Source organism: Delphinus delphis, chromosome 5 (genome assembly GCF_949987515.2).
Source record: "Delphinus delphis chromosome 5, mDelDel1.2, whole genome shotgun sequence".
Classification (NCBI taxonomy): domain Eukaryota; kingdom Metazoa; phylum Chordata; class Mammalia; order Artiodactyla; family Delphinidae; genus Delphinus; species Delphinus delphis.
In genome coordinates, this window is record NC_082687.1 from 9983757 (window position 1) to 10005050 (window position 21294).

Genomic DNA, 21294 nt, shown 5'->3' on the forward strand with positions numbered 1-21294 from the left:
TACTTTGTGTCTACCATGTCGAAGGGTGAAGGTAACTCTATTGTAGTGATTTTATATGCTTTATTTATCCAGTCAGGAAATCAAAACCAAATAACTCCTCAGAGCAGTAATTATGAAGTATTGTCATTTTAATTTCTCTTTCCAAAAAATAGCAGTGAAATCGTATCATTAAAAGTATATGCATGTATTGGTGTATTATCCTCTTCCCACTGCATATATGGGTGTGAACAACTCAACTTTTATCAAAATGTATGTACCCAGCCTATTCAGATGTCTGCTTTGGATGATTTCTGTACCTTGTCCCTTTATGTCTCTCATTTTTTACAATTCATATAATTATCTTTCTGGGATAATACGAATTATTTAAAGATGTATACCAAGTTACTTGACTTTATCTTTTTTTCCCAATTAAAAAAAGCCATTGTAATTAATTGTAAAGCTAGTCTCAGAATGTATTTTAGACAGGAAAGTTTCACTGAGGGTCCTCTACAGTAGCTACATCATATGTTTTCAATAATAAAATGACATTTTCTTTTTAGTCAATCTGTGGAAACTCCTATGATTAGATTAGTAGAGAATGAAGCACATATCCTAGCAGCACCTGATCATAATGGAGAATGACTAGAAAATTTAAACTAGATTAACTATCTCTTATTAACTTGAATAATTCTCTCCACTTTTAGACTAAATAAGGATCAGAGCAGTTCTGCTGTGTCATTAAAAATTACATAAACAAGTATTGAAGTCTAGAGCCTCTCATATCTTGCCTTTTAGATATTTTAAGGCTACTTGGGAAGTGCTTTGACTAAAATATAACAGCATAGAAATGCAATTAGTAACATCTTTATAATACCACAATTAGCGAATGTTTTAATAATTCAATAATTTCCTTTGATGGAATTATTTCTTCTATAAGCAACACTTCCTATGTAGTAACATGTCCCAGCTTCGTATATTTTTCACAGGATCATAATGATTATATTTATTGCAATAAAAAGACAAGGCTAAAGGGTTATGGGGTGGTTACATATTAATAGAGTGATCAGAGCTTGTCTTTTCAACTCTGTAGCTTCAGAAGTTCAACTTTATTCTTTCAGCCAGTAGCAGCCAAATTCTGGAGAACTAATTCACAGTAACGAAACACAAGAGACTGATTTATAAATAATGGTACCTACTTTATTTATAAAAGAGATTGGTATTTCTTTACTAGAATACAGTTATCTTTAAGTTCTATGAGAAAAGAAAACATGCCTGTTAGGTTCATTGTTAAATCCCCAGAGTTTAGAAAATTGATCTTTGAATTAATTCATTAATAACTACTTAGTTTACTCTTAATGGCTTAAAGTCATTTGGGAGATTTCATGACTAATTAGTATTCTTGATAGATTTTTAAATGTCTGCTTAGGGAATACTTAGTAATAATTGTGCTTCATTTAATATCCAATTTATGAATATTATGAATTAGTAAAAAATTAGTATTTCCTTACAATTAAATAATCAACTCTTCTCATGATACCCACATAAATCTTACATAAAAATAAATTAGAATATGTATTAAATTTTCCATGGCCTTTAAGCATTGGTTTAGATATTATATAATAAAATTCTTCTCGGTGTTTCATTACAACACCAAGCCTAACATATCAATTTATCTTAAATGTTTTAGCCACTTTTAAAGAAGAAAATTATGCATTTTACAATGATTCAAGAGCAAATCAATATGCTTACCCTAAAACTGGTTACAAATGTGCTCACGCTAGGAATTTACATTTCCTTTTACCATTTGCCTTCGTTCTCTTTGCTAATGTGAAACTTTTCATCTTTCACTGGGATTTCAGAAATACTTGAGTCTATTTTTGCACTTCCCTAGGACTTACTTATTATACTAAACTTAAAAGAAAAAGAAAGTCTTCTCTTAAATTTGCACTTTCTGGGTTGTTGACTAGATAATTTTTTGTGTAGTCATTGGAATTTGCTATACATTCAGAGACGATTCAGACTCAAGATTCTGACCATCAGATTGGACTTTCCTTTTTCAATTAAACTTTACATTCTGTGTCCTTATGCCTTTATTTATTTTTTAAATTCAAGCCCAGCTTTTAATTTTGTGCAGTATTGGTGCTCCCTCCCCAAATTATTTGCTTTTAAAGTTTCAACTGCAATTGTTATATAAACAGTTTTCCTGTTATTATGATATATATGCCTGGTATATTAATGTTATTAGAAACCCATGGACTTTCATTATTCTATCTTTATTATACAGAGCTACCTAGGTTTTTATCTACCAGAGGATGAGAGACTATTGTTAGTTACCACTTCTAGATATTCCATTAATTTATCAAATGTCTGAAGCACATAGTTGTGCCCTTTTAGATACAGGTCTGACTATTAGTATTAATTAAATGCTGGACTCCTTTTCCACTTGGTGGTTATGTGTGACCATTATTGCTGATCAGTCCTTTCTATCCCTGGTACAGAACTACTTTTGATGCTACTACTTTACTTACAAGTCTTTCCTTGCACAGATCAAAAAAAGTGCATGTCTTCATATTATAAACATACATAAGATTAGAAAAAATACCCGTATGTTTAGCTATTTATTAAAAACAATAGACATTGAAGATATTCTAGCCTGTTTGTGTTTTTTGTGTGTATATCATTAATGCCTCTTTATATCCTTCACATTAACTTTTCTGTTTGAGTAACTCTTAGTTTTTGACAGACTCAGATTGTTTCATTTAGCCATAATGATTATTGTTTGTTTGTTTGTGTGTGTTTGTGTTTTTTATTTGCGGTACGCGGGCCTCTCACTGTTGTGGCCTCTCCCATTGCGGAGCACAGGCTCCGGACGCGCAGGCTCAGCGGCCATGGCTCACGGGCCCAGTCGCTCTGCGGCACATGGGATCTTCCCGGACCGGGGCACGAACCCGTGTCCCCTGCATTGGCAGGCGGAACTCTCAACCACTGCACCACCAGGGAAGCCCTGTTTGTTTGTTTTTTGATGCTCATAATGCCAGAAATTAGCCAGGGAGAAGCCATTTAGGTTGCTTTCTTCGCCTTTCAAAACTTCCTCCAACTTCTTTTTTAGACAAATCTTGTTTTCTGGCAACAAAAGAATGTTCCAGAAATAGTCTGTATTTTTTCTTTCCTTCTTTTTTTCCCTAATAATTAAGGAGCCCTTGTTCTTTTTTGTTGGTGGATACTGGGTAATGAGTTTCTGGACTTCCCCTAAGTGCTGGCTGAGGGCAAAAGCACTGTTGCTGCTATTGATCTTTTTTAAGGAGAGATCTGGAAAAGATATTTCTTTTAGATCTGTGAGTTCATACTGACTTTTCTTCTGTAACATCACGTTGCCGCATCTGCTCTCTTTTTTGTATGATGTTTCACCAACTTCAAAGACTCCACTCCATTAATAAGAAAGTTGCTTGGTAAGCAAGATATCAAAGCAAGGCAATTTAGAATAAGTATATTGAAGAACACCTCCTCTAGACCAGTGGTCGATGGGCTCCTGCTAGACTGAATGTCAAGGGTCACCTGCAAAATGAGAAAATCAAAACAATGTAATGAATTTTCCAGATTTAATTTGTTCACTTTGTTGGTGTTACTTTCTTCAATTAAATGTTTGGGATAATGGTGACAGAGTTTTTAAGTATTTCCTTGTTACAAAAATAAAATCTTTTTAAACTTTATTTTCAAACTGAGGATGGATGTATTAACTGTCAAAATTCAAAAGAGGGTTGAACAATCCAACCTTGAAAAGATCATGTATGCTGTTGGACCTCAGGAACTGCTGGAGTCAGGAACCAGAAGGTCTACTACTATGACACTTGTCATTTTTCCAGTAGACTTACTCTGGTCTTAACCATGCAATGAAATCCAAGGCCCCTGTGATGTGAATCTTGCAATATCTATCACCAAACAGAAATTTTTCTCATTTTTCTGAGAGGGCTGTGATCAGCGAGTTTGGTTAAAACGCTCATCTTGGACCATCCACCAAGGACAGGAAGTCTGGCTCGTGTAAGAACCTGGTATCTTCTTCTATAGCTAGGTGGATTGAGTGGGGTGATTCCAAATGAAAGGGAGAAATGCTATGCAAAACGTAGAAGCTTACATTGAGGAAGATGTCCTTACTTGGCATAATTACAAAAACATATGCCAGGCACTCATTTACTTCCTTTGTTCCGATCTTCATTGCTTTCTAAGTGGTGTTGGTTGTGTAAGTTTGCTGGGGCTGCCATAACAAAATACCACAAACTGGATGGCTTAAACAGCAGAAATTTATTTTCTTGTGGTTCTAGAGGCTGGAAGTCTAAGATCAAAATGTAGGCAAGTTTAGTTTCTCCTGAAGCCTCTTTCCTTGGCTTGCAGATGGCTGCCTTCTTCCTATGTCCTCCCACGGTTGTCCCTCTGTCTGCGTTGTCTGTCCTAATATCCTCTTCTTATAAGAACACCAGTCATATTAGATTAGGGCCCACACTTGTGAGTTGATTTAACTGTAACTTCTTCTTTAAGGATACTCTCTTCAAAAATAATCACCTTCCAAGGTACTGGGGGTTAAGACTTCAGTTTATGAATTTTGGATGAAAACAGTTAAGACCATAATATTGGTCAATGAAATTCAAAATACAAGTATAAAATTGTTTAGGCTAATTTGGAGCTGTATCAATGACTACACTTTCACCATTAAACAATTTTTTTTACCAACGTATTCTTGACTACCTGACTAAAATTCTCTTATTTGGATACTGCTTAATAAACCCTAATAATATTAGTATCCTTATAACATCTCCCTTTTCTAAACTCTTAATTTTCCACAATCAACTTCAGTTATATTTCTTTTGTTGTCTCAATATTCTGTTTTGAATTTTTGAGAATGGCAGCCTATCTTTTGTTGCCTATATTTATAACATCTTTTTATTGCTATATACATAAGCAACTTATTCTCACTGGTTATCCCTGCCACATTATATCATAGAACTTCCAAGAAACAGTTGATTTTGTTTATAGTTTAAATTATTAGATCCCTTGTAATTAATACAGATACAATGTAGTACAATGCAATCCATTATAGTAATCGTTCCCTATAATTTTCATTGACAGATAAAAAGCACTTATATTTGGCAATATTTATCACCTTTGAAACTACTGTGCTCTATTCACAGATAACATGTGTTTCTAAAGTTTAATAATGTTTAATTCTATTTTTTACAGTGAGAGTGGTTTATTTAAAAGTTGCAGTATCCTTACTTTCAATCCCAGGAACTAAGGTGTCCATTTGACAACGTCATTAGGCTTTCTCTAATGAATATTTACTTCTTTAGATATAAATTATGGTAACATTCAAATCAGTGGACAAAGTAATCTGAAATGTTGTGGTATCATTTAACATTTAGGTTGTTTTCTTGATGTTCTATTTTTTGTACTTTTGTTATTTCCATCCTAGTCTCTAAGAGTAAATTCTTGCTTTCTTAACATATTCACTACCAATCTATATACAGATATGCGAATCAGGACTGTATTCCTCCTTCAAGAATTTCTACCTCTGCACATCACTGTTTTCCCTCAAGATTTCTCAATATACTCTTCTAGTTTACTGTGCTATTTGCCCTCTTGAGAAAAGATGAAAGGGTAACATGATCTAGCTCTGATATTTATGACTTTATGAAAATCAATAATTTTTAATCTAATTGATATTTATTTCTCCCATTCATTCCTCCTAATCTAAAGCAAATGATTGGGAAACAGTAACTGGATTTCCCCTCCCTTCCAAGCATAGTTTAAATTAATATTTCAGGGTTGGCACTGTATACAAAGTTTGAGAAACAATTCATTAAATGTGTCAGAAGACTGTTACACAAATTGGAAAGATAAATATTAGAAAAAGAATCTAAAGTTTTAGTTCACAGACTTCTGTACATTTGAAAAACCTCTTTGTGCATTTTTAATGGGAGTTAAAATTTTTATAATTATTGAAATTTTTATTGGGCTGATCATTTTAAAGCTCATAAAATAAACAATTTCTGGGGTTCAGTTACAGCATTTCCTTTGTAATTTTGAGTACTTTTTCGCTTCATGGCATCTACATGTGGATATTTCCTCAGGTTCTCAGAGTTTTGGTTTCTGACTATTGATTTTGCTTTTTCTTCAGGATGTTTTGAATAATTTGGGATCTTGTGAACTGGATGAAGATGATCTAATGCTTGATTTGGAATTTTTAGAGGAACAGAATCTTCATCCTTCAGGTAAATATTGAATAAATGCACAATATCATACAACTCCGGTCCAAGTCATTTAGCTTTCGTTGATAAGCTAAATATTGTTTAGGCTGCATTCAGTCTTTTCAATCCCCAGTTTCTGTATTCTGTGTGCAAGGCACATGCTAGGTACCCTGGACACATTATTCTGGTGATCTTACAATCTATTATGAAAATATAAATTTGGTTGGAAGATAATTATTAAATAAGAAAAAATTGTAAAACAAAAGTTCTTTCAAAGAGGGAAATTCTAATGAAACAGTTAATGATAAAGCTAATATTTTCTTTTCTGGCAGGGGGGAGACAACAATTATAATCCCATTTTTCATTTATTTTATATAACCAAACGAAAGTTTGGTGGACCAAGTTTACTCTTTCAAATCTTAGCCACCTCAGTAATAACTATGGTGGTTAATGTTAATGTGATAAGGTTGACCTCAAAATTAGTAATTACCAATAGCAACCACAAGTACACACTCATAAACACATACACACACACACACACACACACACAGGGTTATAGTGTGAGATAAATTCTTGCTGAATGAATAAAGAAGGGAGCCCACTATATTTGTAATAGTTTAAATTTGTATTAAGGCATAAAGTGTAATGTCTTCAAATACCAAAATTATTCCTTTTGTAGGACATAGGAATTAATTGTTCACTCAAATTCAGATATTTGACTAGAAAGGCAAGTTTTTATTTATTTATTTTTTACTACTAATAATACCTTGAACTTAGTCATTTTCAAGTTAAAGTAGAAGTGACATTAAAGCTTTAAAATCTTGAGTCATACTGCATACATTTAAGAAAACCAACCTCTTGGAATTTATTGTCCATGTTTTTAACTTTTAGGAATTAGACATAATCTCTGAGGTTGTTTCCAGCTGTAATATTTTATGATGAATTTTTGTTCATGCAGTATTTTTATATTATAAATAATGTCATAGTAACAATTGTCAAAAGAAGGAAATAACAATGTATGTATTTTTTTACACTCTTATTTTAGGCTAATATCAAAAAGGAGCTAAATAAAAATTTTTTCTGCTTAAATGTATATTTAGGATAACCATTTCTTGAGACATTCTTCCTGCAGTTGATTTGACATATATTCTCTTAAAAATGTAGATTTTTCTCACTTTTATGCAGGTACCTTATACAATTTCATCATTCATGTGTATTTATATTGAAAGAGTCACACATGGTGACAATGTATACATTTTGGTGGGAAATATGTCAGTATCTAGCAAAACTATACATACATTTATCTTTAGATCCAGCTATCCAACATCTAGTAATTTAATCCTAACACACTGGAAATATACAAATTAATATATGCAAATAACGATTTATTGCAAAATACTTGCAAAAACAAAATATTGGAAAACCTCAAATGTCCTTCAATAGGACATTGGTTGAATATACAATGGTACACTAAGCAGTCATTAAAAGGAATAATGATGGTGTCGGTATGTGCTATAGCATGATTGTAAGGGTGAAGAACTTCGCAGTGATGAATTAGACAGGCAGTACCTAAAGTCACTGATCACTAACTTCACTACAAGTGTAACAACTAGACATTTTGTCCCTCTTAATGCAATGACTAGAGAAGTACACAGCAATACCACTCCTGCCCACAAGTACTTAAATCTATTTGTCTCTTGATTAAATAATGATTTTACAGGAAATATTGGGGTGAGGAGAGAGGGAATGTTAAATGGAATGATGGGATTGCCAGCAAGCAAACATAGGTATGGGGCATTCTACAGGGTAAATGGTCTGGTTTCTTCAACAAATAAATGGCATGTTAAAAAGAGGAGGGGTACTGTAGATTAAAAGAGCAAATGCCATGTGACATCTTTGTGTCAAAACATAAAACACTATGCAAATATATTTCAGAGTTTATCAGAGAAGTTTGAGTAGTGATGGAATTATTATCACAGAATTATTTTTATTTTGTTGGGTGCTAAATATTTTTCTTTGGTTTTGTCTTTGAGGAAAACTCTTCATAGAGACGCATGTGGTTGAAATAATATGGTGTCTGAGATTTGCTTTACCAACAGTATGGAGGAGGGAATAGATGAAACAATGTTGGTAAATTATTGAAAATTATCAAAGCTCGGAAATAGGTGCTTGGGGTGAACCTTTCATTGATGAGTTGTAATGTTTTCTCTATTTTAGGTATTTTTAAAGATTTTCACAATAAAAATAAAACCAAGTAATAAGTAAGCAGAATTATAGACAACATAGACATCTCAGCTGTGTTTGTTAGGCAACCATGATAAAGAGCAAAGAATGCCTTAAAATATAAAAGAGTTAGCTCAATTTATTTGCTTGGGAACAAAAATGAACATTTGTAAACTTTAATTTCTCTTTTATAAAATAATGAGTGCAATGAACTTTATTAGTTTATTTTAAAAAATGATATAACAAATATGATGAATCTCCTGAATCTGCCTCAAGGTGTAGATAACTTGGTTGAAACCAGAACTAGGGCACCTTATGAATCAACTGAGTTAACCAAATTGTTCATAAGATAGATGATGTTACTTTGCATATCTGAAGTACAGTTATAATAAGTGAGATAGTCCTTAAAGTGACTTGGGTTTGTTTAATGTTACTTAATAAAATGAAAACCTATTTTACTTTGGATGTCACATTATGGGGTTTGAAAAAAGCCACAAATATCTGTTTATGTACATTAGTTCAGAAAGAAGAATTTTTGGTTGAATTGGTTTTATACAATTTGGTTTTTTTTAAGCAACATAATTAAAGGTCTTATCAGAATATAAGAAGCTTATTATTGATAAATGATACTGGTAAAAAGCTCATTAATACTAAACATTCTAAAATACTAGTTTAAATAAAAGTCATTTTCAAAAGTCTGAACACTAAAATAATGGTACCATTTAATTCTACTACTTATGTTACTGTGGACATCTTTTAATGTTCTTCTTATTTGATTCTTGCTATCTGTATTTTTATGTAAAAATGAATTATAAGTTTTCAGTTAGATTTTCAAAAGTTGACCAGTGCAGTGAACAATATGAATAATGTTTCATGAATCCTTTTAATATGTAAATATATCTATGGAGTCCTAAATTAACATACTTCCTTCCTAAAAAAGAGGTAGTATGAATAAATAGTAGTATAAATAAAATATCTGTTTTAAAGTGCAGTAAGTGGATATTATCTTTTTTTTTTTTAATGAAAGCAAGAAAGGACAATTTCAATGAAAAAAAGGTGTATGAATTCAAAATGAGTTCCCGAAAGGAGACTTGCCTTAAGGAGAAAAAATAAAAGCAACTATTCTGAATAACTTACTCTGATCTTGGCATTATCTAATATTACCTTTTAAATTCTAATATAAAAGCTAAGATTTTAGATTAAAAAGCCTGTGGATAAGCCTTCCAGATGTCTTTTATTATGTTTTCTTCAATTAATGTTTAAATTACTTTTCTGGAAATTTTTTTATGTTCAGTTAATATGCATCATGTTTAAACATAGGATTATCAATTTGTTTAATACCAGATATTCCATTTCCCCTGTAGTAAATTATTATATTTACTGTTTTTCTGTTTAATGCATCATTTATAATGCACATATGACCAGTTATTTTTTAATTAAAAAATATGAGATGCTATCAGTTTTAATTTGATAAATTAAAAAGTATATTAGTGACCTTCCCACTTTTTATCTTTCTTTACTGTCTTATTCATGTTGATATGGTGGTGTTTTTGCCACAGATGGAGTCATGCAAGATACTAGCAGTGATGTTGGTTAGATATACCTCAACAGCCTTTTGAAAAATAAAAGTACTAACAAGATTTACTAGCATTTAGTATCTCTAAGACTCAAACAGGTGCCCTGAAAATTTTATTTACCCTGAAATGCATGTTATGAACTACATAATCTGTCAAAGGAAAAATACCAGAAATATATTTTTGCCTAGTTTTCTTTATGTAGTTTTACATTTTTGTGATTAGGATTTTTTTCTATTAATTTAAGCATCTTACAAAATAATCATTCAAGAAAATAAGGTAATGATTAAAGAAGGATATGAAAAATAAAATGAAGCCACAGATAAGTTTGGCACACAAAATGTATACCAGTATTACCTCAGAGACCCAAACATGTTACTTGGAGTATACTACTAGCATATGTGAAGAAAGAAACAGAACCAATTGCATGATTAAAAATATATACCATCGGGCTTCCCTGGTGGCGCAGTGGTTGAGAGCCCGCCTGCCGATGCAGGGGACGTGGGTTCATGTCCCAGTCCGGGAAGATCCCACATGCCGCGGAGTGGCTAGGCCTGTGAGCCATGGCCGCTGAACCTGCGCGTCCGGAGCCTGTGCTCCGCAACGGGAGAGGCCACAACAGTGAGAGACCCGCGTACCGCAAAAAAAAAAAAAAAAAAAAAATATATATATATATATCAATATCAATCATTCAGTCAATCAGTCAATGCCCTTTTTAAAATAAAGGAATTCTTGTTACTGAGAACTGAAAGATTCTTAAGGTATAAATTATTTGATATCAATAGTTTCCTCAGCAACTGGTAGCATTATGTTACCAGTTCAGCAGAAGAAATTCTAAATGGTAACACATCAGTGTAGCAAAAGCTAGGAGCTTTATGAGGAGCTTGCTTAATCCCAAAATAAAATCTAGTTCCTTGTCCATAGTTCATATTCCTCAGCTAATTTTTTTTTTTTTTTTTTGCGGTACGCGGGCTTCTCACTGCTGTGGCCTCTCCCACGCGGAGCACAGGCTCCGGACGCACAGGCTCAGCGGCCATGGCTCACGGGCCCAGCCTCTCTGCAGCATGTGGGATCTTCCCGGACCGGGGCATGAACCCATGTCCCCTGCATCGGCAGGCGGACTCTGAACCACTGCGCCACCAGGGAAGCCCTGGATTACCCCATTTAATCCTAACAACAATTCTCTAGAAATTATTACTGTTCTTGCTTTGATAATGAAGGAATGGAGATCCAGAGATTGTTATTATTGGTCCAGTACTGCAGAGATAATAAGTGGCAGAAGTAGGGTTTAAATTATAGCATGGTGACTTGGTGCCTACCTAATGTTTTCACAGAGCTCTCAATGACCTTTAGTTGCTAGAAAAAGCAGTTATAACAAAACTGAAAAATGTTCCTTTGTAATACAGTGTTTGAGTAACACTAACTATAGTGAGGACAAAATTGGGACAAAAGTCATTTCCTGGGTTTCACCCCCTGGTGCTGTTGCTCTTTTCTGCCTTGAAAGGCTTAGAGTACCTGTTATCTGCTTGGTAGCCATTAGATGGCAATCGTGTTCTGATAATAATGATAGTGACCCTGTCATACATTTGTATTCAGCTTTACAGCTTACAAGGGACTTCAAATATGTTATCTCATCAGATTATCACAATAACACTCTGAGACAGGTGTTAATATATCCCAACTACAGTAGAGGAAGCAAATACTCTATGGTTAAAAACTTACTGAAGTTCGTATAGCCAATATTAACCCAGATCTTAACATGAAATGACGGTTTTTTCACTATCTTTCGGGATCTTGCGGCTTCTGATTTTACATAGTACAAATCTAATATATTTGGTTATATATTTTCCAAGCCCACTGAAAATCATAGTTACATCTTAGAAAAGGGGAAAGGGTTGCTTTAAGCAGACATGCTGAATGTGGTGAAAAATAAATACCACTAGCAAAAAAGCAAGAGGAAAAGGCAAAAAAGCTTTGAAAAGTAGGCAAAGTCATAAAGTAGAATAGTACAGGGTCATTAAATGTAAGAACAGACATCGCCATCTGCATCAGCAGGTCATGAGGCGTTACTGTATTGCAGTATGTTATTCCATTGCATTTAAAAATTATTATAGCCTTGAATCATTGAGAAAAAATTATGGTCTGCATACTCTGATAAGATGGTAAGCTATAAAATTCACTTAGGAAATATATCTATCTGAACTGTTTTTATTTAACTGTTTAATATGTTAAGAGGAAACAGTTTCTTAGTTCTTCATAAACTTTATCCAGAAAGTATCATTTCATAAGGATTCTAGATTGCAAAATTGGAGTATATTTTATTAAAATACTTTTTATATAATTTTTATATTTCTCCCCATATTCCTTCCCCCAAATTCTTGCAAATGACTGAATAAACAAAAGGAGAGCTGTGAGAAGGTTTACTAATTATCATTCTTGAAAATTCAGTAATTTATTTATGGCCTACTGGTAGGGTATTAGGGATCATGATATTACTTAAACTCAAGACTGTACAACTGGCTGTAACATCTATTTTCAGGATAGATCAAAATTTTAATGGTTTTTGTTTATTTCTTGGTTTTGGCAGATAAATTTATTGATTGACCAATAATTCATTAATTTGATACTTCGCTTTCAATTCCATTTTTTTTAATTTCAAACTTACCGGTTTTCAATATGATGTTCACCTGGGTGCATTGTTTTCGGTGTTTGGTTCATGATATTAAATGGCATCTTTAAATGACAGAAGAAAGGCCCTAACTGAAAGAGAATTTCAGGTATTATGAAGTGGAGCCTCTCCTGCTTCTGCTCCCCATGAATATTCAGAGTTTTAATGGCTTTGGTCAATATCACACAATTAGTTTGTAGTAGAATGTACTTCAAGAGAATTGCTTCAGCTACAAAGAAGGCTTTTAGATGAAACCGTTTTTAAGGTCTAATAACTATAGCTGAAAAATGTTTACACATTCTGACCTAATTTAATATTAAATGACAATTTTAATGAAGTCATAGAATTTACTTGTAACCTGCTATTGTAGCATTTCATACTGTTATAAACTCTCTTCTGTGCAAAAGGGCAGTCAAAGGCCTAAGTTCATTAGAGGATACAGTCAAAGGAAAAGATTTCTTTCATTCAGCATAGTTTTTCTGGAGCAATTAGAAAGAAAATATGTGTCTCAATATAGAATTTCATGGCCTTGTACAATTACGTGGTGACATCTCCACACAGTTGCTTGAATAACACCAGCAACATCAGCTGTCACAATCGAAGCGAGCAAGTAATTAAGAAAATTAATGCTGTTCTTTCTCCTGAAGAAGTAGGATATTTATGTTTTTAAAATTGTTCACCAACAAGAAAAATAACTACTGACATGAAACATAATTTTCTACAGTGCCTGAGGCAGAAAAGATAGAAATAATAATGAACATTCGCACTATTACAACGAATTAAGTTGTAATTGTATACACCACAATTACAGATTCCCTTTTCCTTGGATTATAAAATTTTAATAGCATCATTTTATCAGGCGTCACCATAGCATCTAGCATCTTGACCCTTTTATTTATGTTCTGCTTCTCCATCTTATTAACCAAAACTTCCAAAAGTTGACAGTGGAATTGGGGGTCTCATTCTTATGAGGACCACTTTTTTTCTCTAACCATACACCTTAGTATGCTAGGATAACCTACACTTGTCTGAATAATTAGTAAAGAAAACAATTAGAAAAGACCACAACTTGTCTGAATAATTAGTAGGTTTGAGTGAGCCATGATATTTGTGTCAAATGCTGATTCCCCAACCTTTTGATAAGAAACTGCTCAGTTTATTGCTTACCGAAGTGAGGGCGAAACGCCACCTCTGATGAACTCTGGTTGTCTTTCGGAGGGGAAAGAACAAGTTAGGATTTATAGAGATTTTGGTTTAAAGCAGATATTTCAGTTTGAAGGTTTGACTGGGATTGGGATTAGATAAAATAGTTTCAGAATGTAAGATTTGTGGAAGCTACAAGGCAAGGATTTTAAAGTGAAAGGATGATTCTTAGTGCATAAACTGTTGATGCTTTCTACTGAAAAATTGGTAGGTCTTTTGGGAAAGCCCTGTAATGAACAGTGAAGCTATTTGAAATAGTTAAGTTATTCCAATAAAGACAGTAGAATAGTAAAATGATGTTCACATACACAGTCACCTATTTGGGAGTTGGTAGTTTTAGGTGTTAATCCCCACTGAGGGAGACAGAGGGATAGACCATTTTTAGGTGGAGGCATCATGCATCCAGATTTTCACTATTGTTTGAGGTGTCATCATCACATATCAAGTCATTGTCTCATCATCCGTACATCATGTTAGATTCTGAAGATGACATATCTGAACTCTGCAACATAAATAGTAAAATAAGGTTTCTGATCAGGATTTGTTATCCACTCTCAGCCAGCAGTCGAGTGCCCAGATTAAATAGGAGACGAGACCCCATCCCCATTCTGAAGAGCCTACAGAACCAGATATGGGGTTGTTAACGAAACTACTGTAATTTTCTGATATCTTTATTTTTAGTCAGGATACTTTGGGGAAGATCACAAAAGCGTCTCCAGCCTAGGCTGCAAATGGATATTCTGAATAAGGTTTAGATAGAAGAAATCTCTCCTGGACTGAAATATTTTAAAATTTTGTCTCAAGTACAATCTGCTCTCAACATCCTAAAAATGATAGGACATATAAAAATACTATCTGAATGATGGGTTAAACCAGCTTGTCATTGCAAATATGTCCACATTTGAAGATGATTAAGACAACTGAAAAGTTTTTTTTATTGTCTCCTTGTGAGATTTTGTCTTCTAATTGAACATTACTCATATGCACTGAAAGATCGGGACTTTTTGGATATCTTGGCACCAATAGTAATCTGGATCTGCTCCCTCATTAGAGTATTCATAGATCAGAAAATTATTAAAATACATATTATTGGGGGGTAATAATGGTAAAAAATATTCTGAGGAAAATGGAAATAAAGGTTATCACTAATTTTACCAGGTGGTTCTTCTTAATAACATATTTTAATGATTTAAAGAGTCACATTATTTCACATTTTACTATCTCTGATATTGATGTATTTATAATGAAGATTTTTTTAAAATTCTATTAATTTTTTGGCCGCACTGTTTGGCATGTAGGACCTTAGTTCCCTGACCAGGGGTCAAAACTGTGCCCCCCTGCATGGGGAGTCTTAACCACTGGACTGCCAGGGAAGTCCAGTATAATGAAGATATTTTATCATCGTGTCCTAGATGGACAGCGGTTTTATTTTTCTTTTAAATTGTTACATAAAATGTGTCTTGCAATTAATGGTGTCTTAGATCCAAAAAAAAAATCTCTTTAGATTAGTGGTCCCCAAACTTTTTGGCACCAGGGACCAGTTTCGTGGAAGGCAGTTTTTCCATGGGGGGTCGGGTGATGGTTCAGGCGGTAATGTGAGTGATGGTGAGCGGCAGATGAAGCTTTGCTCACTCGCCCACCACTCACCTCCTGCTGTGCGGCCCGGTTCCTAACAGGCCGTGGACCGGTACCAGTCTGTGTCCCAGGGGTTGGGTACCCCTTCTTTAGATAATAGGAATTTGAGAGAGCCGTAGCGGTGAAGTGTTAACCTGTGTATCTTTGACTTCATATTGCCTACATTTAAAGAATCCAGAATACTCCACAATTCTGACTGGACACCCTTAAAGAGTCATATTTGCTTTTACATTGTTTTATTATTTTGAAAAGTAAAACATTTATCATCTTCAGTATGGTACTAACTGCAGTACTCATAATTCTGTACTTGTGTACGTGGGACATATACCATATTATTGTTTTGTGCTTATCCATGCATTTATATGTTCATATTTTTTCCTAGTCCTACCTACTATGATCTTCATTATCCTTACATATAAAAAAAACTACCCTTTAGAGAAGAGATTTCTGTTACTAAGAATTACATTTTTATCTCATATTCTACATTTTTATCACTCTGTGAAAATAAGAGAGGTCAACTTCAACCATCACTTAGAGATACTGACTCCAGAGTCTCTACCTCCAGTTTAAGCCTCTTTCACGTACAGATATATGTATATAACAGTCTGCTAACAATTTTACTCGATGTCAGTAATATGCTTTGTATTTATTTTTATTTTTATTCATTTATTTGACTGTGCCGGGTCTTAGTTGCGGCACACGGGATCTTCAATTGCGGCATGCCTGGATCTTCAGTTGTAGCATGCAGGATCTTTATTTCCGGCATGCGAACTCAGTTGTGGCATGTGGGATCTAGTTCCCAAATCAGGGATCAAACCCAGGCCCCTTGCATTGGGAGTGCAGAGTCTTAGTCACTGGACCACCAGGGAAGTCCCAGTAATATGCTTTAGATTTAATAGATTCAAGATTAACCTTATTCTTCCTGCCTCTTACTTTGTTCTCTACTTATTTAATCTCTTGGTGAATGACACCAACATTATGCAGACAAAAAACTGAAGCCAGACGTCACTAGGTTTAATTGATTCTACTTTTCAGCTATTCTTGATTCTACACCCTTCTCTCCACAAGTCCTGTTTCAGTCTTTATTTGGGCCGGGATCATTTTCCTCTAATTCTATGTGACCCAGTTGGTTTTTGAGGCCTTTTCTCTGGCCCAAATGTACCTTAGTGCCATCTTTGTTTTTTCTTTTTCCTCAGTGCCAACCTTGATGCAGAACTCAGGTCCTCTTTCAATTTCCCATCTCTTACCCCACTGCACAAAAAAAATTCTATCAAATAAAAACTTTCATGATTAATGTTGACTTTATTTCAGAACTTGGAGTCAAGGTGGAGTAATCATCTAGTTCCAGTGAGAGAGAAGGTAGACAGTGTATTCAGGAGTTTCATTTTGCTCTCTCTCTGGACTTTTCTCAGTTTCTTTCCTACAGCCACATTTTTCTCCAAATTCTGGCCCATTTGTCCTTTTTCCTTCTTTAGTTCATGCAAAGCAGATCTACGGGCTACTTTCAGGGCTAGGTGTCAGCTGGCTCATAGGCCCAAAGGCAGAGGCTCCACCTCTAAAATGGTTTAGCAGAGCATTTTCCTATCAAAGGTAGGGCTCTCCCAACTAGATTATGCTGCTACATCTTGTCTCTATCTCCTTACATGCTTGCCTCCTGTTTTAAGTTTGACCTCCTCTAAGCCATTCTCCATATTGCCCACAAGGTATGCTAGCATGCCAACCTGATATTGGTCACTGACGTATCTTTAAAATTTTCAGTATTCCCCATTGCTTTCATTATAAATTCCAGTTTCATTAGTGTGGCTTACAAAATTCCCAAACTTCAATACTCACCACTTTTTCTACATAGCAAGATTGACTTCAAGCAAATAATTATTGAAGGTGTACTATCAGCCCTAAGATTATGATAGCAGACACGGGCCATGTAGCATATGGCCTAATGGAAAATTCTATTTTTAAATGATTGTTAAGGAAGAAAACAGCAGTATGCAGTGGAAGGATATAGCCATCTTGGCAAGAAAAGACTTCCTGAGGAGGTGATATTTAAGCTTTTACATGAAGGATAAGTGGGTGTTCAGTGAGGTGGTGGGGGAAATGGCTTAGCAAATTGGAATTCTTAGAGGAAAGTGTGACACGTTGAGGAACATCAAGGAAGCCCAGCGTGCTTTGGCAGAGTAGGGAGTAAATGGCGCTAGCTGAGTGACTTGAATGAACCATGTTCCTTCTCGCCTGTATGATGTTTGAAGTGCTGTCTTCTGATCCTGAAATGTTCTTTCCTTTCTTATTAATTATCCGTGTTCAACTGCTAAAATAAAGTCTGAAACCACTGATCTGTTTGAATGAAATTAGAACACTCTCTAACACCATACACAAAGTAAAAAAATGGATTAAAGACCTAAATTTAAGGCCAGACACTATCAAACTCTTAGAGGAAAACATAGGCAGAACACTCTATGACATAAATCACAGCAAGATCCTTTTTGATCCACTTCCTAGAGTAATGGAAATAAAAACAAAAATAAACAAGTGGGGCAAAATGAAACGTAAAAGCTTGTACACAGCAAAGGAAACTATAAACAAGACGAAAAGAGAACCCTCGGAATGGGAGAAAATATTTGCAAATGAAGCAACTGACAAAGGATTAATCTCCAAAATATGCAAGCAGCTCATGCAGCTCAATATCTAAAAAGCAAACAACCCAATCCAAAAATGGGCAGAAGACCTAAACAGACATTGCTCCAAAGAAGATACACAGACTGCCAACAAACACATGAAAAGATGCTCAGCATCACTAATCATTAGAGAAATGCAAGTCAAAACCACAATGAGGTATCACTTCACACTGGTCAGAATGGCCATCATCAAAAAATCTACAAACAGTAAATGCTGGCAAGGGTGGGGAGAAAAGGGAACCCTCTTGCACTGTTGGTGGGAATGTAAATTGGTACAGCCACTATGGAGAACAGTAAGGAGGTTCCTTAAAAAACTAAAAATAGAACTACCATATGACCCAGCAATCCCACTACTGGGCATATACCCTGAGAAAACCATAATTCAAAGAGTCATGTACCACAATGTTCATTGCAGCACTATTTACAATAGCCAGGACATGGAAGCAACCGAAGTGTCCATCAACAGATGAATGGATAAAGAAGATGTGGCACATATATACAATGGAATATTACTCAGCCATAAAAAGAAATGAAAGTGAATTATTTGTAGTGAGGTGGATGGACCTAGAAACTGTCCTACAGAGTGAAGTAAATCAGAAAGAGAAAAACAAATACTGTATCCTAACACACATATATGGAATCTAAAAAAACAGTACTGATGAACCTAGTGGCAGGATAGGAATAAAGATGCAGCCATAGAGAACGGACTTGAGGACACAGTCAGGGAAGGGGAAGCTGGGACAAAGTGAGAGAGTGGCATTGACATATATACACTACCAAACATAAAATCGACGGCTAGTGGAAAGCCGCTGCATAGCACAGGGAAATCAGCTAGGTGCTTTGTAACGAGCTAGAGGGGTAGGATAGGGAGGGTGGGAGGGAGGCTCAAGAGGGAGCGGATATGGGGATATATGTATATGTATAATTGATTCACTTTGTTGTACAGCAGAAACTAACAACATTGTAAAGCAATTATACTCCAATAAAGATATTAAAAAAAAAAGTCAGTATGTGCACAGGAGAAAATAAAGGTGATACTAGGCAATGATGTTAAGGACTAAATAAATATATTATTGATATGTTCAGGGGAAAGAGATATTTCTGTGGGCTGCATTAGGAAGCATGGCTTCAGGAGAGGTTTTACTTACACTTATTTAAAGTGCAGTAAAGTCTCAGGTGGGAAAGAATTCTATGAGCAGGAATTAATAATAAAGAAAAGATTAAAGAAGTAAATATTTAATTTGCCTGAACTTCAAAAGCAAAGATTAGGAATTATTTATGCAATTTTTAATCCTATTACTATTTTTCTTTTTTCTCATGTGTTTTTAAACAGTTGAAATCAAAATAGGGCTTTGTTTTTTACTTTTGCTATAAAATAAAATACTAAATGTGTTAAGTATTGGAACAAAAGGATGACTTGTTAATTTCAAATATATGAGTCTGATGATATATATCAATAAAAATCGTTATAAAATGTTAACCAGCGGGACTTCCCTGGTGGTCCAGTGGTTACAACTCTGTGCTTTCAACGTAGGGGGCGTAGGTTTGATCCCTGGTCAGGGAACTAAGCTCCCACATGCCGTACGGCATGGCCAAAAAGTTTTAAAAATATATATATTAACCAGGAATTATAGTTCTACGAATTGGTACTTGGCAATATGCCTTTCTGAATAACTCTGTGCTTCTCTGACTAGCAGAATTGCTTTTAAGTTATTCTGAACAATCTTCTCAATGCAAATGTCTAAAAGAACTCTAGATTATTCTTTTTAAGAATATTTTTAAATGTGTTTCTGTGGGATAAGGAAGTAATATATCTACAGAAAGTAAAAATATACTTCAAGGGCAAATATTTAAAAGTCAGTAATTATCAAAGGCAGCGTTCTTTCTAACCAGATAGCAGACAGCTTGTAAATGTTAAGGTTCTTTTTTTTTTTTTTTTTTACACGGTACGCGGGCCTCTCACTGTTGTGGCCTCTCCCGTTGAGGAGCACAGGCTCCAGACGCGCAGGCTCAGCGGCCATGGCTCACGGGCCCAGCCGCTCCACAGCATGTGGGATCTTCCCGGACAGGGGCATGAACCCGTGTCCCCTGCATCGGCAGGCGGACTCTCAACCACTGTGCCACCAGGGAAGCCCCTAAGGGTCATTTTTGTGTGTCGAGTAGCCAAAGCTGTATTCATGTTTTTTACGGTAGTGGTAACTAATACAGATACTTTTCCTAGTTCAGTTGCTTATTTCTTTGAGGATTTTTTCTCTAACATAGAGAAAAACATTTCTCTATCATATCATTTTAGAAAAAGATGGGAACTTAGATATGTTCTAATCCAGCAATCTTTGTATACGAGGAAATTTAAATCCATGTGTAAAGTGACTTAGTCAGCATCATCTAACTTGCAAAAATAAGGAATATAGAATGGAGGGCTTTGGATTAACCTTTTGCATATATATTCTAATAACATTAATGAATATTTTAAATTACAATATGCTAAATATTTGTTAAGCAACTATGAGTGTAGATAAGGTACTCTAAGACCCTATTATGGCATCTTTTAAAAATTTGTGATTGACTTTATCCAATAGATATAGTCCAAAGCAATAGTGATTATTTTCATGAAACATGACTGAACACCTGGTGGAAAGAAGGCCACACTTTAAACAAAAATTTAAGCAGGGGTATTTTTTTTATCAACTATATGATCTTGAGTGTATATACACATGATAAAATGTAGATCTGAAATTCCAAGTGTATTTTAAATTTGACTTTAACTGTATTCAGTAATACACATTTGTATGTGTTAATTTTGAGCTTAGAGTCATGATGAGATTTTTGTTGTTCTAGAATAAAGCAAACTATACTCTTAATGATTAGAATATAGTGTTAATCAGCCCCATTTTGCAATCTATCTTTTATTATAGTCACCAGGAACAGAAACTCATTTCTCTAAGAGGCATACCTGTGGTTTTGTTGTGTTAGCCAGATTTTTAGCACTGACAGATCCTCCTTGATCCAGTTTGCAGATATGATGCCCATAGGTTCTAAATCAAACAAGTGTTATGCTAATCTCACTTTAATTTGTCCTTTCTATCTTTATATTTTCATTA

The 21294-nt window shown here is 34.6% G+C and overlaps 1 protein-coding gene across 4 annotated transcripts in view; it reads left to right on the forward strand.

Annotated features, from left to right (window-relative positions):
- Window positions 1–21294, forward strand: part of CCSER1 (coiled-coil serine rich protein 1) — a 926333-nt gene that overhangs the window by 262353 nt on the left and 642686 nt on the right. For all 4 annotated transcript variants that reach the window (XM_060011987.1, XM_060011985.1, XM_060011986.1 and 1 more), the window contains exon 4: window positions 6149–6242. In XM_060011987.1, the coding sequence (XP_059867970.1) occupies window positions 6149–6242 (94 nt within the window). The remainder of the gene's footprint in view (window positions 1–6148; window positions 6243–21294) is intronic.